Source organism: Gymnogyps californianus, chromosome 8 (genome assembly GCF_018139145.2).
Source record: "Gymnogyps californianus isolate 813 chromosome 8, ASM1813914v2, whole genome shotgun sequence".
Classification (NCBI taxonomy): Eukaryota; Metazoa; Chordata; class Aves; order Accipitriformes; family Cathartidae; genus Gymnogyps; species Gymnogyps californianus.
The window spans coordinates 14,191,761-14,212,048 of record NC_059478.1 but is presented as its reverse complement, the minus strand read 5'-3'; the positions used below and the strand labels follow the sequence as shown (position 1 = coordinate 14,212,048).

At 36.8% G+C, this 20,288-nt stretch overlaps 1 protein-coding gene across 5 annotated transcripts in view; it reads right to left on the bottom strand.

Annotated features, from left to right (window-relative positions):
- Positions 1–3,201: 3,201 nt before the first annotated feature.
- The window catches only part of COL11A1 (collagen type XI alpha 1 chain), a 163,957-nt gene continuing 146,870 nt past the window's right edge, over positions 3,202–20,288 (bottom strand). For 4 of the 5 annotated variants that reach the window (XM_050900518.1, XM_050900521.1, XM_050900519.1 and 1 more), the window contains 13 exons: positions 19,216–19,269; positions 18,681–18,788; positions 18,544–18,597; positions 13,838–13,891; positions 12,835–12,942; positions 12,181–12,234; positions 12,056–12,091; positions 11,893–11,946; positions 10,825–11,074; positions 8,453–8,565; positions 7,578–7,646; positions 6,669–6,902; positions 3,202–4,934 (listed from right to left, as the gene is read on the bottom strand). In XM_050900518.1, the coding sequence (XP_050756475.1) occupies positions 4,788–4,934; positions 6,669–6,902; positions 7,578–7,646; positions 8,453–8,565; positions 10,825–11,074; positions 11,893–11,946; positions 12,056–12,091; positions 12,181–12,234; positions 12,835–12,942; positions 13,838–13,891; positions 18,544–18,597; positions 18,681–18,788; positions 19,216–19,269 (1,335 nt within the window). In that variant the 3' untranslated portion in view covers positions 3,202–4,787. The remainder of the gene's footprint in view (positions 4,935–6,668; positions 6,903–7,577; positions 7,647–8,452; positions 8,566–10,824; positions 11,075–11,892; positions 11,947–12,055; positions 12,092–12,180; positions 12,235–12,834; positions 12,943–13,837; positions 13,892–18,543; positions 18,598–18,680; positions 18,789–19,215; positions 19,270–20,288) is intronic. The other variant, XM_050900522.1, reaches the window with a different exon arrangement.

Below are 20,288 nucleotides of genomic sequence, written 5' to 3'. Positions count from 1 at the left end.
CTGCTACTATTAGATTGTAATAGCTCATGAAATGTGTACTAGACATTGAAAGGCAAACAAGTAGCATCATCCACCAAAATGCAAATTACCAAATGATGATGAAAGGAATCAGATAACAGACTCAAGGTTTTTCCTGGAGGGTGAACTCTGGACTTGAACAGAACAACTGGCACCATCAATAGAAGGAAGAGAGAACAGATGCATTGACTTCTTATTTGTGGATTTTATCATAACCCACTGACTGGGCCCTTGGTCATCTCCTATTTATATAAATTATGTTTTAGTAGTGTGTAATGTAATGGCAGCATATTGGATGGACTGAATTTTAATTTTCATCCTCAGTTTAATCACTGTGCAAGCTGGAGTTCTTTTATGCTTCAGCAAGATTTAGCCACAATGTCTTTTTGATGTTAAAAAAAATAATTGCTTAGATCATACCAGGGAGCAGAGAAGACACTTAGATCCCAGTCCTGCCGCTGAATTCTTAACAACTCCTGTCTGTCTTACTGAAGTTAGATGTGTTTTGATGGAGATCACTTCTCCACCCTTGAGAAACTGGAAACAAAGTCAAGGTCTGGCAAAGCTCCTGAGAGAACCTAGACAAAACATGTCCATGGTAGCATTGTAGGCTTTGGCTCCATCCTCTCTCATTAGAACAGAACCTTCATTCACATAGCTGAGAAAAAAACAAGCCCAATTTTGGCTAGAGCAGCATGTCTGAATATCTGTATGCTTGCAGCCTTCCTCATTGTAATAATCTTTGATGTGCTTACTGAAAACAAAATTAATAAATAGCTTTAGAGCAGTCTGCTCCTTTGCAATAATCTTGGCATTGCTTTTTACTGAGTTAACAATGAGCCTCTGATAATTTATGTGCTTAGAAAAGGAACACAAATAAGACACCTTTCCAGGTAAATATAATAGACATGACATTTAATATCCTGTCTTTGTCATTTTCGAGTTATTTTTGGTGCGTGTACAATAGAAGATGTTCATTCACAGAAAAATGAGTGTGCTTGTAATAGAAAATCAATTGCTATTAAGGCATCTCCTACCAGTCATTAGCATGTGAAGCTTCATTTTAAAATTAACAAAGCTGTTCCCAAGGGGAAGAATCTTAAGCAAATAACTGCTTATTTTTTGAAACGGTAGCTTTTTGTGTCACAAGGTGACTGTTGATGTTAGCCATAATGACTGCTCACTCAGACTGAAAAAAACCCCTTCATTACATTTTATGAAGTGTTTCAAGAGATGTACCGATCATGGTAAGTTGATATTGCCCTATCCTGGATTAGAAAGGGAAAGGGGGGAGAGAGGAGAAGAAACTACACCTACGCACAGGACAGTTTATACCTCTATAGTCGTAGCTTGTCATTTAAGTCTCTGTCGTATGACCATGTTATTCTGGACAGAACATTGCCTCAATCTGTAATATTTGTTGGCTTGTGTTTGCTGTGTGCCTACTTACCCCATTTCCATGCAACATGACAGCAACATCTGTATTTGCAGTGAAGAAACCATATACCATCTCCAGTATAGCTTTTCTCTGTTTAGAGAGAGGCTCGAAGCAAACTTTCAAGAAAAACTGCCCAGTCTGCTCTGGGGTAGGGTGAAACCTCAAGATGACAGAACATCCAAGTTCTGTTTTGTCAGTTTCTAGAGGTAAAATCCAGATGTCATATAGCAGTTTCAATCTTTCTGTGATTACATAGGGTTTTAATTTGTGGTGTGAAAAATGCTGATCCTTGTTTTCTTATGGGCTCGGTTGAGTAAGGAATTTAGCTTGCGTAGTTTTGGAGTGGGTATTTTTTTTTATAACAGCATATGATGAATCTGAGGTTTTATGTTTTTGTGGCTAGTAGGATTTGACTACAGAATCTGAAGTTTATTTCATAGAAAGACTAATGTGTGAGTTTTGATGTGAAATTTCTTTCTGTCCTGAAGAGTGCTCTTTTTGTGGTGTTTTTTTTTTTTTTTAAAGCACTGCTAATATGAGACTTCTGTTGAGGGAAAAATAAATAGCATAATTTTTGCTTGAAGGCAAGAATATATAATGACAATTTTTCCCCTTTAATCAGAAACTCGGAGAGAACAAGAACAGCATATTGAAACAGAGAATGGACAAAGAGGAGTTAGAATAACTAGCGGTGGTGAGATGCTTTCATGACAAGGATAAACAGTAAGGTACTTGGCTAAGGCCTTAAGAAGGGCTAAAGAATAAACCTCACGAGTCCTTGCCTGAAAGGTGTAGAAGACTCAAGTTCATTTCCTCCTTTGGGATGTTGTCAGCATGAACCTTGGCAACATACTTTAACTAATTCTGGAAAAGATCTGGGTTTGTTTGGCTTCTTGCATACATCATTGCACTCTTAGAAACACCATTCTGCTGCAGCCTAATTGTGACTCTGCCAAATCACAACCATCTTTATTTTTTTACCTGAATCACCCTAAAGCACCTGACTCAGAAGTGTTGGGTTCTTTTAGATGGGATTGAACAGCTCAGCACCTAACCTAGTCTACTTGAGCAGCAGAAAGTAGCTGCTCCTCTGCCAAACTTATTGGAGCTGCTTTCACAGCTATTGTGGATGTAGCCAGAGTTCATAAAGAACAGTTAGCAGATTAAAAAAAAATATAAACTGTTTTGGAGGAGGCCCCAGGTGACATATGTGGTGTCACTAGCTTGGACCCATCACCAGTTCTGGTTCCACTATCTAAAACAAGGTACTGGAAATTTTGTGTTCCAGTAGTTTCTAGGTCTTGGTCTAGTTCTTGTCTTCCATTTCCCATCAATAAATAGGGTCATTTCCCTACCTTATGGGATCCTACAAGGATAAGCACAAGATTGTGAAGCACTCGGACATTGTAGGTTGTAAGAGAGTGGCTGGGGAAAGAATATAAGGTTCCTGTCTTGTGTTTGATAGTATTATGTGGACTGCTGCAGCTACAAATCCATACAAACCAAATGTGAAATTATCAGCCTTGGTGCATACTGCCAATGGCCAGATCAGCATCTCTTTTTTTTTTTTTTTTTTTTTTTCTGTTAACGCTTCTCTTCCCAGTGCTGTTGCCCAGTGCTTGCCAGGACAGGTAGTAAGATTACTTTTTTTTTTTTTAGTCTGGATGGTCTGGAAGCAGAGTGAAGTTACAGTAATGACAGTGGGTGAGTTTTGGACATTGAAAAAAGAGAATGACCAATCCAGGTAGACAAGACTTGATTTTATTAATAAAATTTGTATTTTCCTCTTTGAGGTGACAGTTACAAACTTTGGTTCAAAAATAAAAGAAAATATGAACAGCAAGAAGTTGACTTTTGAAATCTCACTTTTACATGTATAAACGTGCATAAGAAAATACCAGTTGGAAATGAGCCAGCAGAAACTAGTACTATTTAATTTAACAATTTATAAGAAATAGAAACAAACATTTCTTTTCAAGTCTTACATATATTATGAAAAATAATTACAAAAGGATTTGTGTTGTAAAGCTAAAATGTAATTTCTACTTCCAACTACCTGAATAAAATGTTCAGAGGGAAGGCCAAACCAACATTTTTTTGGTGAGATTTGAATAGCAAATTGTAACAGTTTGGGTCAAAGACAGCTCTGTAGGAAGCAGTCCCCTCGTATGTTGCTTAGCAACTATGTAGAATCACATGACCTAGACATATTGCATCCCTGGCCTTCAGGTGAAATAACAGGAAAAAATAATTCATATTAATGGGATGGGCAAATATTGTGTGGGACCATTCTGTGGAACTTTCAGTATCCAGTTCAGGAAGCAAACGTCCATCATTGCTTACATAAAAATCTAAGTAAACACTGCAAAAATCCATAAATAACTGTTTAGAATCCAGTTTTAATATTTATGCAGACCAAATAAGCACAATGGAAACAAATTCAGAAGAGATTAAAAAAAAAAAGGAAAGCTATATGATTAATTTATTTCACACAGATTTTTAACAGATCTCTTGCACAGAAGTTGGTTTTTTTCTTACATATTTTCCCCACCCAAAAATATAAACTTGTTTATTTTAGGTATATACAGGTATCTTATGAAATTATGGAATTAGAAAAGAAAATAAAAAGTCTGAGGTATAGCACCATGGAACACAGCACCTTTGAAGGTGCTTTCATTATTGAAATTCATCATCACAGAGTGATATCAGCAGAAAAGAGTTGAGTGTGCTGCTTAAGATCTTCCAGTTTTGCCACCTGAAGTTTGTTGGCGACTTCAAATAACAAAGCTCTTCAACAACAATATATACAAAGGGATTTTATTATTAATCAGAAATGGAATTGGCTTCACTGGCAATTACAGCTTTATTTTTTCAGAATACATACACAGTATTGACAATGTAGTTTTGTAATTATAAAATAAGAGCCAGATGCAATTCAGAGACACATGCAAGTTTTGGAAATGGACAGAGAAATAACAGTATAGTACTGTACATAGAATAATTACAGTTTATTAAACACTTTCTTAACACCTCTTTGTTGTAATGGAGGGAGCACCATGTCGTTCATTTTTTTACAGCACCAAAGGAATCCAAAGGGGGGTGTTCCTAAAGTGAGCCCTATGTTGTCTGTCTGTGCCACAGCATCTTTGCAAAATAAGTTTAAGTCATGTGATTCTGGCCCTACAAGGGCAACAATTACTTTCTAGATAAGACATACATACACAGCAAGACATATTTTCTATGCCATCCTTATTCAAAACTTGCATGTGGCATGAAGTAGGTTGGTAGCACCAAAGTGCAACATTTTTGTCAATCTGATTTTGTCTTAAGCTTAACCAAGGAAGCAGACAGGACCAACCTCAAATCCAAACTTCTGGTTCTGATCACCGAAGTCATTGATCATCACATCAACTATAGGCACTTGGTCTATTTTGGGTGTGTTGATTTCGATCACCGTCTTTGCATAGCCCTTTCTTGACTGTTGAAGCAAAGAAAAGCAAACATGGTTATATATCAGAGCAGTAAGCATGTGCTGTAGATCTTCATAGGTTATCGCTGAAGTGTAGAATTTATAAATTATTGCCCCCTCATGCACCAAATATTACAAACTGTAAAGTTTTCTTAGGATTTTATTTTAAAAATGCAACATGGAATGTTTTTGATTTTAGAAAGAGATCGGCCCATAGCTTTTTGACTTACTACAATAGGCCTACAAATGAATAGTTATCTAAGACAGTTAATGTTTCTTAGAGAATTCTGAGTTCACATCTATACTATTTAATAAATAATAACAATATTCTCATAGCAGTGCGCATGTCTTTCTTGTGAAAAAATCACTAATTAGTTCTGAAAGACAGAAGAAAGATCCACTTCTAAGAAGAAAGACTGTAACCGTCTCACAAAATATTACAGCAGCTGTTTGGACATGAAAGAAAGTAGTAGTCTGACAGGACTGCCAACTGATGCACTTTTAGAAACAAGGTTTGCAAGGCTCACCCTTACTTTCTAACAAAGGCTCTCTACCTTCTCTAAATATCATCCAACCAAGTCATCATGTTAGTTATGAGGACTGCACTTCGTTCAGATGATCTCTTATATCTTGCTGAGACCCCTTTCAGCTGTGCCAGGGTCTTGGAGTTTAGATGAGCATCCAAGTTGGTAGATCTATCTGAGTGTTCTCAGTTTAGTGACGGAGTTACACCCTAAATCACTTCCTGCTCTCTCTGGAGCTCTACACTCACCCAGTGTGGATAACAAAAGCAAAATAAATATACAGGCCATACAGAAAGGCTGACATGAAGCAGTTATGTATGAGAATCTCATTACTGAGGGGAGGAGACTCTGCATCTATCTGAGCTGCATCTCTGTCTCAGAGCCAGGTATGTATCCTGGCGCTTTCAGGTGTCTGATTCTCTATCACTGACTTCTCAAGAACTGCCTTCAAAATGCTCCCATATCAAAACCCAAAATAATTAATGAGGCTTCAACTGTCACTTGCTCCTCTGATGTCTTAGTTTCAAAGTGTTCAGTACAAACCTTTCTGTTTCTGAAAAGAGGTAACAGTTGCTATGCCTACAAAGAACCTGCTGGAGAGGTGGTCAGAGAGCTGATGCATGTTTGGCAGCTCCAGGGGTTTTAACCAAGCTAAGAGAGGATTCTGAAAGGTACAATCCACAAACTTCACCTGGCATTGACTACCAAAAAATGAGAAAAGGAAATACAGTGTCTCATATCAAACTATGCAATTAATTCACTACGTTTGGTTACATACATATGGCTTAGTTCATACATGTTTTTACTGTATTCACTAAATATTCTGTCTGCGTGTGCCTTTATTTTGAGTATAAATATATTCTGCTGATGGGCTGCCTCCCCTGATTATGCTTTTTTGCTTCTGTTCTTCTCTTATACTGTGCTCATACTAGCAGATAGTCTAGTTTCAGCACATTGGTGCTGACAGCCTGTATCCATGCCAGGTTTGTTCCATTTCTGTTGTTTGGCTTACGGTTTTGTTTTTTTTTTTTAGTACATTATATGAAAATTAAATAAGGGACTGTGTAATGTAGTTAAAAATCTACTAAAAGGCAGTCTATTAAAAATAAAGTGTTTAGAAAGCTTTTCTCAGAAGAAAGCTGTGAAAAAATGAATTTGTTTGATTTCTACTTTAATTGACAGGTTGGTTTTGTAAAGACTCTTCTGAACCTCTACTTACTGCACAGCCGTCGTGAAGAGCTTTGATGTAAGGATTGTTGTCATAAGACATTTCTTCATCATTTGATCCTAAGAACCTTAGTGCTTTGTCATAGCTGTCAGATGATGCGTCATGCCAAGCTACAGACTGATGACAGTTGTAAGTGAAATTTTGTCTGGCAGAGGCACTCAGTAGTTTAAGGAATGTCATTTGGACCATATTAATGGAATTGCCTTCAACATCCAAATAGGAAAGCTGGAAAATATAAGAAGTTACATGAATATTTATCTACTTCCTTTGTTAAAATGCAAAACAAAATTATTGTTGACAAAAGAACCACATAACTGTCCTTAATAAAAAATCAACCAACATATAACGTTTTATGGAATTTTAAAGTTCGATAAAGCTATGACTCAGTAAATAGATTTTCATGTTGTAGCAATATATTTAGGATGAAGAACTACATATTTTAGCTTCATTTTAATGGGAAAGACGGAGAACTACTGCTACCATATAGTGTAAAACAGCAGAATCTCTTTGGGAATCTGTTTTTAGTTAATTACAAAGTTATGTCACCCTGCAGTCTCATCTTTGCATACTCAGTATATTTCCAGTTACCTCGAATGAGGCAGAGGATCTGTGCTCCAGCTGCTTTACTAAGGTTCAGTGGTGATGTGTGGTCTGCCAGAAGCCAGATCCTCCCCATCACCTGTGCAGGTGACCATTGGGTTCATTGTGGGACAAGACAGGGCAGGCTTCTGCTGTCCAGTGGCAAGAGGCCATACAGCTGCCCTAATATTTAGGGCAAAAAGGCTGGGGCTGAAAAGTCTTTTCATTATCTAAATGCTTATAAAATTCCTTGGGATCTGTTGATCACTGATAACATGTACTTGATTTGTGAATAACTGTTATGTTGCAGTGACAACTTACAAGTTTGCCTCGCTTAAATTCACTAAACCAAGATCCTGGATTCTCCTTTGGCCATGATGAAATTCTAACCTGTGTGGTGAAACAGCAGAGATAGAAGTATTTAAAACGTATGTTAACAGATACGAAGGTTTACATTACCTGGGACAAATTTCACGTCAGATAGTAAAGAATGGTTGTTCTTTCTGAGATGTCAGCCTCTTTAAAGCTCTAAAATAGGATGTTTTTCTTGTATAGAATGCCTTCAAATTAGTGACTTTAAATGGAATCCAAGGTGATGGCTTATAAAGAGAGCTAGTTCTATTTAAGGGAGACTGTTGTCATCTGTTAAGATTCAGGTAAACTGCTGGTATAAATTGTTCCTGTGAAGAGTGTCTAAAAGAGAGTTTTCACTGGTGTCGATGCTGATAGATCTCTCTCATTTGGGCAAGCTTTTAGAAAGCCTTCCTCTACACCATATACCCCATTAGAGGTAATTTATAACAATGAGTGAGGACACTGTTAATACATAGTGTTTTACATCTACTTTGTATAGGTATAAATGAATAGATATAAATGAACCCACAGGATAAACACAGTAAGATTTTAGCTTTTAGGTGTCAAACACCAGAGTATGCACTTTAACTGGCTGCACAGCTATGTTGCATTCTGAAATGCAGTGCAGTGCATAGATTCCCTATCAAAGCGAAAGAGTGAAAATGCTGTTTGTTAACTCTATTTACCATTTTACCACTTCATTCAGATTTATGCAAATTTCAATGTAATCGGAAAGACAGATAAATGAAAATGTGACAATGTAATTATCCTGTTTAGTTCAACATTGCAACAGCATAGTAGGATCTGTCAACAGCCAACTGAAAACACAGATTGGTACTTACTCCTTCAGATTTCTTATCTGGGTAGATGCAAGTTTCCCCACCTGCTGTGAAATTGCAGTATACTTTGAAGGAGTCTCCAGAACAGCCCTGGTTAGGATCAATCCAATATTCCCCTAAAACAAATGAGAAAACATTTGCCTTATATAGTGGAAATGGTATTTTGAAGATCCAGGTTTTACTGCTACCTAATGGTCCTCCAAAGTTTGTAGTAAAGTTATTTTATCTGAATGATGAGAAAGCAACCCTTTCTTTTCTGCCTTGTGCTTTGTTGCTGTTGTTGTTGCTTATGAAAGATAACACCAGGATCAAAGTCTATTTTTATCTGCGTCCTTTTGTTTTTGTCTAAGTTTACTTCAAACCATGACTCTAGTGCAGGATACTGCTGAGGTTTTGGAGGAACTGCAGAGACCTCAGTCTAGAAGAGGAAGGTCATTATGTGTGAAATGTACATTGCAGGTCTCAACAATTCGGCCATTTCAGTATTTCAGCTAGAAGGATGATTTGTACCTGTGGTGATAACACTCTCAAAAACAGAGCAGAGGCAGCCTTAGGCAGAAATAAGCTATGGCTTATGTCAGAGAGCAAAATCTGGAGTCATTTGCATACCTATCTACATAAAAAGGTGGCCGCACAGGGCTTGGTGAGGTTGTAGCTGGCACAAATACCTAAAGCTTCCATTGAGAAAGATATACCTCAAGCAAAGATGTTTTTTACTACTGGGTTATGAAGCTGCAACACTAGTGAAAATTCAGGCCGCTTTAGTTGATAAAAACACCTTAACTAATGCTTAGTTAGGTGACATGGTGGGAAAGACAGTTAAAACTTGCATGAGGCTTCCCATAGTTTCAGCAGTCCTACCAGCCTGGCATGATTGAGAATTCAGGCCCTACAACGTGAGGGTGAATGAAGGCTGGGCATGAAAGAGAGCCGCAGTTAATCCAAGGTCCATTAAAAATCAGCGCTTTTTAAAATCTGCCATTCTAATTATAATGATGATTTCTGTGATGTGGGTCCTTATCTCCAGCTAGTTTCACAGCAGGACAGCAAATGATTTTCTGACACTACTGTTCTAATCCAGTTTCAAGCAAATAGTGGAGGTTTCAGAGAGGAATGACAAATCCTTTCACCAGTTCTGTCTTCTGAATACAGGGCATAGACAAAGCTTTTATGGTATTTTAAAATTCTATTGATTCAGGCTGTATTTATTGAAAACAGTCTTTCCTACCTGTAAGCCTTGTCCCTGGAGAATTTTGTATTTTAATGAATGCATTTACTTTTATTTTAACCAAAATAACATTACTTTTATATGAAGAAAGCTCCAAATAATAAGCAAATACTGGTAAATGAAGGTGAATGTGTTCTATAAAAAACATTCATTATTATGGAGGGTACTGAATTGTAAAATATGTACTTTTCATATAGCACATACACTGCTTAACTGCTCCTCAAGGCAACCATCTGTTTTTATCTATCTAGACTGAAAGCCATAAAATATTATTAAACTGTCAAAATCTATTTTTCCTCCCATTTAAAAACAGAAAAATATTGCTTTGAACTGGGAAAAATATCCATTGCAATTGAAAAAATATGAAAGGATGAAAACTCTGTGAAAGTTGGCTTTCATTTAAACCTTTCCAGAGGGGTAAACTCAGTTAGAAAAAAGAAGAAAACAACAAAGAATAATTAAATCAAGATAGTTCTTCAGAACACAGTGTCTTGTTCAGACCACTCTGCATTTTATTAAGCTAGTACTTAGTAGCATTAAACAGTATCAGAGAAACTTGCATGCCTATTTGCTGAATGATATAGAACAAACAGTAGTCATGCAGTAGAACAAATTACTGTTTCTAAGGGTAAAAGAATAGTACATTTTTTGAGAATCATAATCAATAATAAATCTCATATAATACCAGTGCTATTTTATATTATTATGCTAAGCTAAAGTATACAGCTACTAAAATAATTCTTGTTTCTTTTAAAAGAAGCTATTAGCTATCCCAGCATGCTGACATTTGTGATTTTACTTTCCATTGATCTAAATAGCATCAATCTCTCACCCCTCTCCTGTTTGGATAGTTCTGGAAATGCAAGGCCCACCTTTCCAAACAATAACTGTTTTTTATTTAGCACTTTAAAAAGTTTTAAATCTAAAACCAGATCAGGTTACGTATTTAAAGAATTTTGGCTTTTACCAAGAGAACATCTCTTACTTACATTTTATAAACTTTTATACCTGCAAAAATGGATTTAATGAGACTGTATTTATTGAGCAACTGCATGAACCATCTACCAATAATTAATTATTCTGCCAAAGTATCTTAGCAGATCATAACTTCAGCCTTGTTTGCCTTTGCCATGCAATATTAACATACCATCTGGGAAGTCTGGGTGGCAGAGTTGCAAGTCTTTGCACGTTCGGGCTGGGTTATTCTGAGTGCCCATTGGATACTTCATATGCTCAATGTCTTGCTTCAGTGAATTCAATGAACCAAAGATCTCTTCCATGCCATCGGAATAATCCAGAATATTATCACCAGCATCAGATAACATGTAATCAGGAGATCTTCTTGTCTTTTTGGGTGACTGGATTGGCAGCGGCTGGATTACCTCACCTGGAGGACCCTGAGTGGAAAACAACATATCTGGTTACCTTTTCTGTTTGTTTTTCAGCTGCATAAATACGCAGAGGAAGACCACAGAACGTGGCTTGGAGATGCTTTGAATAGGCTTTCTTCAAATTCTTTATTTCTTTATCTCACTTACTTCCTTCAGATTTATGCCTATGTGCTTTGATTTACTTGCAGAAAAAGGTGATTGTAGAAGGCCAAACCATTGTTGTGCTCTAAACTCTTCTCGCTACATTGCTGTTTGCAGAAGAGTGTGCTGCCCTCACATAAGTTAAGTGTGCAGAACTGACTTGCAATTGCCTTTTATCCCTGGCAATTCCCTCAAGCACAGGCATAGCCTATGACAAATGAAAACTGTGGATGTTTCCTATGATAAAGCTTTAAAATTCCACTTGGGGTCTATAAAGCAATATTCCATTTCAAGAAATTGAAACACTTCATTCAGATTTGGACTGTTTTCATTTTAGATTGTTATGATATGAAAAAGAAATAGTAGAAACAGGAGAGTATCAACAGGAGGAAACCAATATCATTCTATTTTCTGTGCTTCAATATAACGTATTAAATAATTATGGGGGGGAGGGTTGGTTGTTTGTGGGGGTTTTTGTATTTTGTTTTTTTAAGTTTCTAATGGCTTTTTCAGTGCAGACAATGTATTTCTGTGTCTGGTGGATCAATGTTTCCTGAAAAATGAATGTTCAAACAATATTTTCCTTATCTGCAAGTTCACAAATGCTGTTTTCTACCCTTGTCAAAACAGTGTCATCATGTCAGTGTAATGTGCATGCATGTCAGATAAGAGTTCTTACTTACTGGAGGACCAGGTGGACCAGGTAACCCACTGTCACCCTTTTGACCAGCAGGACCCTATAACGCAATGAAAGAAATGCAGTGTTGACCATGCTCCACAATGTTAAAAAACAACACACACAAAAGTTAAGTAAAAGAACAAAAAATATGGAGGACAATTACTCACGCTGGATCCTTTGGAACCTTTTGGACCTTGGGGACCCTACGGGCAAGAATATGTAACTGTAGTTGGAGTGTATTCCACACAACATGGGAGTGTTTTGAACAGGAGGACTGGATGAAATTACTTACAGGTAAACCAGGAGGACCAGGGGGTCCAAGTGGACCAGCAGGACCGGAAATTCCCTAAGAAAGAACAGGAGAATAAATACAGAACTAAAGTATTCTACATACTGGACTGGATTAAAAAATGCATATATATGAAAATGGTAGTCCTACTAAGCGTTCAACCCTGATGAGTTTTGATTTAGGCCATTTGCTAGGGTCCAGAATAGTTTGTAAGTTTAAAATATTATCTGACAGTTTGAGCTGCTTGTAGTTGTTCTTACACTGCAGTACTTATAGTCACGACTGTGTTCCCCTTCAATCTGGCTTGGAAACCTCACTTTTTACATAGTGCCTTAAAACATGGCTTAATAACTAGGAGAAAGGAAGCTACTTTGGGTAATGCAGTTAATAAACGTGATGAGATTGGTGCTGCTAGTTTTATCTCATCCCTAACGTAGGTGTATGTGTTTCCTTCATCTTCTGAAACACTCTATGATCTCGTTTTAAGCTGTTTAACTTCACTGTGTTTGTACAATGCCTAGGAAAGTTTTAACCTCTAGCAGGAGGCTCTGGGTGTTAAATGTTTATAGCAGCTTTATGTCTCTCAAAAGAAAGACTGGAATATGTACTCTTTGCTTGCACGGAACTTGAATGAAAACAGAAGTGTGTTTTACTCACTGCATCACCCTTGGCTCCAGGAGATCCCTGTGGGCCAGGAAGACCCCTATCACCCTTTTCACCCTGTTCTCCCGGAGGTCCAATCAGGCCAATCAAACCAGGATGTCCCTAAACAAGATAGAAGAAAATATAGTTAAAACTCAAAATATATAAAGTAAATGTGCTTTGGAAACACACAAATTAGAGCTTTCAAATGTCATCACTATTGCTAGTCAACAATTAACCTGCAAACAAATTATTCTGAAAGCATATTCATTGTTGTCCTTTTAGACTTGGAGATTATTTGCAAGTTGTGACTGCTTATTCAGTGAAAGAGATCTAAGTGCAACATAGCCCTTACTGAAACTGATACAGAAATAACAATACCTGTGGATACAAATTTCATACCAACTTTCACATTTACAAGCTGTAAGCATATTATACAGTTGCACATTTGTTTCCACATGTAATATAGCTGTATAAACAGCTGATCCAAGCACATAAACAAAAACTGAAATTCACAAGATATATTCATATACCTTTCTCTATACAGTTTTTCTCTGATACTCAAGCAATCAATAAATTGTTGGGACTCCATTAGAAAATGCTATCCTGGATGTCTCAATCCATTATTTCAAAAGAAAGTATTATAGCTGTTAAATATTTACATTTTGTTGTTTTAAAATAAAAATCTTGAATACTTTTTATTTCTACTTACTTTGTTTTTGTAAAACCAACAGTTCTCTTTACATCAATGTCTTTGGGATTTTCATTGCAAGGAAGAATCACATGGTTAATAGAGTACCACACAGGCAGTAATCTTTTTCTTTCTATATATCTCCAGGATATCAGATGTGGCTTAAAACTTCACGATTACTGTTAAGGCTATGGGAAGCTGATTGATAGACATGGTAAGTTGTCTTGCTTTCTGATACAACCCCCCTAGTGTTTCTTTCTGCTAATTTTATACAGACTTTTAGACTGGGTCAAAATTACAAAGGCACAAACAATGAATAAAGTATACCTTCTCTCCTTTGGAACCTGGATCTCCTTTCAGGCCAGGCAAGCCAGGTGGACCCTAAGTAAATCAAGGGAGGTAATGTTAAAATAAGTTTTAACATACTGCACAGATCATGTTTTCTTGAAATATTTTTAAAGGCAGTGTAAGTCAAAGTACAGAGTCATTCAGTGATTGATGGTTGTGATTGATGGCATGTGATTTAGGGCCCAAGATGAAGTTGAAATGTATGTTTAAAAAGGCATAACGATGCTACTGTAGCATTTAAATTGCTTATTAATTAGAAATCTATAAAGGATGAAGCAGAGGGTCAACTAAATTCTTAAAGAGCACTGAAAGCATCCAGTGAAGCAAGTGATATTAAAAAAAAAAAAAATTCAAATAATTTTTTGTTGATTAGCCTGATTTTGCTTGTGGTTACATTACATGCTTTCAATTATTACTTCCACCTTAATTGCTGTACCTTATTTTAGTTGCTTATTTTAGCCCTTTCTTTCATAAGACAGTGGAAAGTATCCTCTTAATTTGTTTTCTCCCAGTTTACTACAGCTCAGTAAGATTTATGCAGAATATAAATCAGGTTGCTTATAATAACTGTTCTTCAATATTGTTTTGTTGGAGAACTACCTCATATTTTGTTTCAGCACTCGGGGTGTTATCTTGGGATTATGGTTTCCTTGACTTGCCACCTGAAATTCCTGTATGACCACGAATAATGCATTTAAATCTATATTTTCTAAATATTCAAGTCTTTTCTACTCAACATTGCAAGCTTACTTCATGTGATCTAGGTGTGCTAGCTCCACTGACATGTACAAGCTTATGGCCCCTTGTCACTTTTGTAAATGTTTTTAGTTACACAAATTACTTAGGTTTTGCAGTACTAGTCTGGGCAATCCTAAATGCTTTTAGGAACTGCCTTAGTCTCTTTGGGCCTCCACTACTCATTTGTTGGATAAGGATAATACTCCTACCTTACAGAGGTATTAAATTGATACCTTTTTAGGTACTTACATGGTTCACATCATATGAGCAGCTTACAATTTTTAATTTGTATTTACAAGCCATCCTTTGTGCAGCACAGTAAAGACATATGTTACTTTATGAAACTGAGTAAGAAATGCTCTTTATTCTAAGTTTTATCTGCAGTTGTCCCTAAACATTACTCCACGCAGCTAGATTTCTGTAAACAGAAATATGCTGGGGCAGGAGACAGCGCTGTGAACAACCAACACAGAGTCAACAGAACCATTCTACAAGCCCTTCCATATTTCTGGGATGGGTGGGGGGAGGGGACAACTCAAACCACTCATTTTTTTCAGGTGGTTCCAAGGTAAGCTGATACTTAGAGAATCTATTGGAAAACTCCATTGCAGTCTTGCTACCTGGGAAACCACTGTGAAGGATAAACACATTCACATGGATAGGTCTTACTTTCTGCATACCCCTTGCAAAAACCACTGAATAATCTTGTTCTTATAGCTTGACACAAGCTGGTTTTTCCTGACAGTGCTTTTTTAATCTTTACTGGGGTCATAAGAGCAATCCATTAAAGATACTATTTTACCAATAGTCAAAAATATAGCTGGATAGGTGGCACAGAAAAAGATTATATATGAAGCTGTTAAAATCTCCTTGGTTTGTCTTTTCTCCAGCTTTTTTTTTTTTAAATTATTTTAATCCTTATTTATAATTTTAGAAGAACTTTGAGGGATTTGAGAAATCCTCTGAGGTTCATAAGAATGGCAATGCTGGTTTTGTGTAATTTGTACAGAACGAAGTGAAAAATTCAGGCCATGCAGGGCATATGCAAGCACAGACAAAGCATTCATTTCTCAAAGGCTATTAATCTCACACTGAACATGTATGCATTAGGCGTAGAGCTAATGCAGTAGCTGCTAGACTAAGTCAGTATCTCATCACTACTAGTCTCCTGCTGGCAGTGGACATCTGTGAAGTTATGATATGGATAGCAGTAATAAATGACCTTTTCAACCTGGCACAGATTCAAAAGTGCCATAACACTTCATGTACAAAATATTATTCAGTGCGTATCCTTTCCATCTCTACTTCAGGATATCGTTAGATGCAAAAGCCTAGGCAAATACATAATTCATGAATGAAAAGTGAAATTTTTAAGCTTTTGGAATACAGAATCAGACATTTTCACCTGCAGTGTGTTGTGCTCTACTGCAAATCTGCTTTCATATTCTTCTCCTGATAGCAATATCTACTGTGGAGGGAGGGAGGGGAAGGAGGGAGACCTAACCTCAGCAACTTTTACATATAAACTTTACTTTCTTAAAATCCAAAATGAAGTTTAAGTTGCAGCAGTGCATCTAAAAAAAGTTCTTGTTGAGCTGACAGGAAGCCTGTGCATTTGGGAGCATATAGTTCATTAATACGCTCAGCTTCAGATTTGAATTGAATATTTAAGCTCTCAAATGTTGGAAGAGAGATCTTTTGATGATGTATTTGGAGGCTTCTGGTGACTGACATGTGGGAAAGGGATGCTTATTATTGCTGAATAATTGTTCATTGGCTTTTAGATTTCAGCACAGAGTTGTAACTGAGGAGATCAGTTTTCAGTTCCCTGATTTGTCCCCCATGCATTTTATTTGTAAATTGGGCACATCATTTAAAATCTATGGTGGTGGTCCCATCCTAAACTCTTTGGAGAGAAGAGGTTTTTATTATGGGCTTAGCACAGGGGCGTCCTTTTCCTTGCAGCTTCTCATTCATTGTTCCCAACCTCTGACTTGCAAGCAATATGTTATCCATGAGACTTTAGACAAAATTAGAATGTTAAAATGAAAGGCAACGAAGAGCTATAGTGTAAGGTTTCCTCAGCACATTATTTGCTCATTATTGTTTTCTAAGGGACAGAGAAAAATGAAATTATATGTAGGTGCCATTGTAATACCATCTATAATCGTATACACAGAAGTGATCGATAGATACACCTATGCACCAGATCACTGTTCATTGGAAAAAATCTTTCTAGTGTGTGGGGCATAAGAATATATGTTGTGAAACTCCGCTTATAGGTTAAGAAGTTGCATGTTTGGAACATTTTTGGAAATGTAAATAGTTACCCAAATACTTTCACCCATGAAATTATTTTAGTAAATGAAAGAAAAGGCAATTGCTCATGTTCACATATGCACATGAAAGCGAAAGACTGGTTTAGGCTAGAGGTCTGATTTATGCAGCATTTCAGTTTAAACTCCCCATTTTTTCCACTTCCATTTTTATATACTGGAAAAGTCTGATATGAAAATTTTATAGCTGATGTTCAGACCCTGAGTTCTCACTGGGGAGGCAGGAATGCTCTTGGAAAGATTTTGAGTTCAGGTATATAGCTTAAGCGCAAGAATTTTCAGTATTAAGGCTACCTAAGGACCTGTATCCTTTGTATCCTCTAAGTCCATATAGGAAAAGGAACAGACGATTTCCTTCACACTTCCTACTTACAGCCTTCCTTTTCCCCTTTAAGAGCCACATCATTTCTGAAGTAGAGGATAGCCCCTTATTGCCCTATTCGCCTGAAGTAAGCTGACTGTATATTCTGGCCAAAATAACAGAGTGGATTTTACTTAGTATGAAATGACACTGCTTGCAAACTGTAAAATGCCTTGAGAGTGTAACACTTGTTTATTTTTTTTCCATCAAACTATAACAGTCCATATTTTGTTTCAAAACTTTTTATTCCCAATGTGTCACTCAGCTGTGATAATAGAGGTGAACTCTACTTCAGTGAGTTTGGAGAGCAAGGGATATGAGATCTTTCCACTAAATTGGATCGCCTTTGCTTGACATGTGAAGAATTAACCTGCTGGCCATACAGTTTAGATTTGAATTTCTGCACATAATGCTGAATAAGAACACCAATATTGTACAATTTGTGCTCACAGTGTTGTTTTTTCAACTTGTTAGAAAAAATGCACTAAAATAGCAAGTATAAAGAGAAGCAATGATATAATTTGATAATATGTCATCTATAAGCTTCCCTTGTTTTAATCATCTTATTAACACATAGCAGAACTGTGGTATGCCCTAGATGCCCTAGAAACTGGGAGCTTGGTTCATTCAGACCCTTTTAAACACTTACGTCATGGATTATATTTCCTGGGACTGCCACAATGAACAACAGACATGATACTGCTGTTCATTTTTATAAAACTAGTATGTTTTCTTCTTTGGTAGAAGTCCCTTTTTGGCCCTACTTCTGATTTATTTTTTTCTTTCTCTAAGGAATAGGGAAAAATTTAGATCATATCTATGAATAATGTTTTCCGAAACTAGCAGTCATTAAAATCAATGGATCTGCAAAATTTGCCACTGCTAAGGAAACAAAATGATTTAAGGTATTAAGCTTTGCTGATGTGGGGACAGAAGTAGACTTTTTGATTGTAAGCTTCATTCATTTTATTTTTAACTCTATTCAGGGGATTTCAAGAATTTGATTTTACACTGCCTTATTCCATTTTTTACCATTCCATAACTCAGCAGCGTTCAGCACAGCTGCCTACTAAAGTAGAGCAGTAAAATTAGAAGGCAGTTGTGTATCGGATTTTACCAGCACAGAAATATAGTGACTTTATGCTAAGAACTGACTTATACATTCATTTTTCTGTAAATGCACAGACATGTTAATGGTATATTTTGAAGGATGCTTTTTCTGTTTTGGCACTGAAAGGAAGAGTACTCACCAGAGGCCCAGGAGGGCCATCCTGACCTGGCGCTCCAGGTAGACCTTGTTCTCCCTAGAAAATACAAAGTTTGCTTTACCAGAGGACATACAAGAAATGCGACATTTAAAATATTATTATATGCTCTGCTTACTTACCACAGGGCCAGGAATGCCCCGGAGACCCTCTGGGCCAGGTTTTCCTGCAGGTCCCTGTGGACCAACTGGACCTGTTTTTCCAGGAGCCCCTTCTGCACCAGGTTCACCCTAGAAAGAACATAAGCAACAGGTCAGAGAGGAAGAGCTGACTAAGCTTGGCACTGTAGGATACACAAGCTGCAAAGTGAGTGCAAAGTTTCCTCACTCTATTTTTTAAAAGCTGTTCTAAAACAGTGTTCTGCACAGGATGGTTTTCTGAACAAAATTTTGATAGCTGCATATAAAGATGTGGTGCCAGCAAAGTATGCTCATCTTGCTTTTCCGCAGGGGTGAGCTAAGTTGGGCCTGCACTGGTAAGAGTCTACCATGTACTCCATTATGTATTGCTACTAATTCTGGGTCTGAATTTGGATTTTATGGTTTACCTATTATTACTTTGATAAGTTTCACATCCAGTGCATGATAAGCAATTTACTTTTCATTTATATATAGTTTACATTTCCATGCTCCTAAAAAAAAATCTTGAATGTATTACCTTTGCACCTTTTTCACCTTGTCTGCCTTCAGCACCAGTTGCTCCAGGAGGTCCCTGTAAAACATTGAGACTGAGCTCATAATCTCAGTTTTCTAAAATATTACCAGTGAAAAAATTCTGAGTGCCATTTCCACTGTATTAATAAGTAGTAAATGCTAACAAAAGAACATTAAATTTCTTTCTTGACATTTTATTCACAGGACAAAAATCCCAATCTGTCATATCAGCTCTTTTTCCCTTTATAAAATTTTCTAGGTTTTTAGAATATCTAAAAGAATATACATCACCTAATACCTCTGATATTACGAGGTTAAAAACAAAGAAATAGCTTGGAAAAAAATCAAAACAGGATATAAAAGTAAAAGGAAAGGAACAATATAATTTACATGTACAATAACAGTTTTAAACTCGCTTTGCATTGGCTTCTATCTATTCATTGTAGTTTACCCACTGATTCCAAAAGGGCTTGTCATTCTACAGTGCACAGAATGGCATATACTTCTTTATTCTCTAAGTCAGGGATGGGCTCAGTAAGCCTTTTGATTACATTTGGACAGCCAAAAATTGATACATGCCTTAATATTATCCAGTAAATATGAAAGGCAAAAAAATATAAATACCTGACTAGAGGTTGTAAGGAATGAAATAAAGACACTCACTACAAATAGCTCTTGATATCAGGTTTCCTGCTATTGCTCTACAAAAGCTCTGTTTGACTAAGAAGATAGAACTCGGTACTGCACGAGGATGTAGAGATGGGATAAGGTTCGGGTGAAGGCCACAAAACAGGAGTTGCAGTTGTCCGGCAGCACTGTGACTACCTATTGCTGATGTCACCCACCTTTCATTTTCTTAAGGTATCAGTGAAAAATAAAACGATATTTTTCTCCTCCAAAACATCAGGGGCTGATTTTCAGGGCAGGGAATCAATATTCATAGCTTCAGTTATGAACAGAAGCAGTATCTAGAATCTAATGTACTCTTCTGAAAATGGTTCTCTTGTATATACTTAGTTTAGAAAAGATGGACTCAAGATAATGGACCAACTGTTTTCCTACAAGGTTAATTTTTAG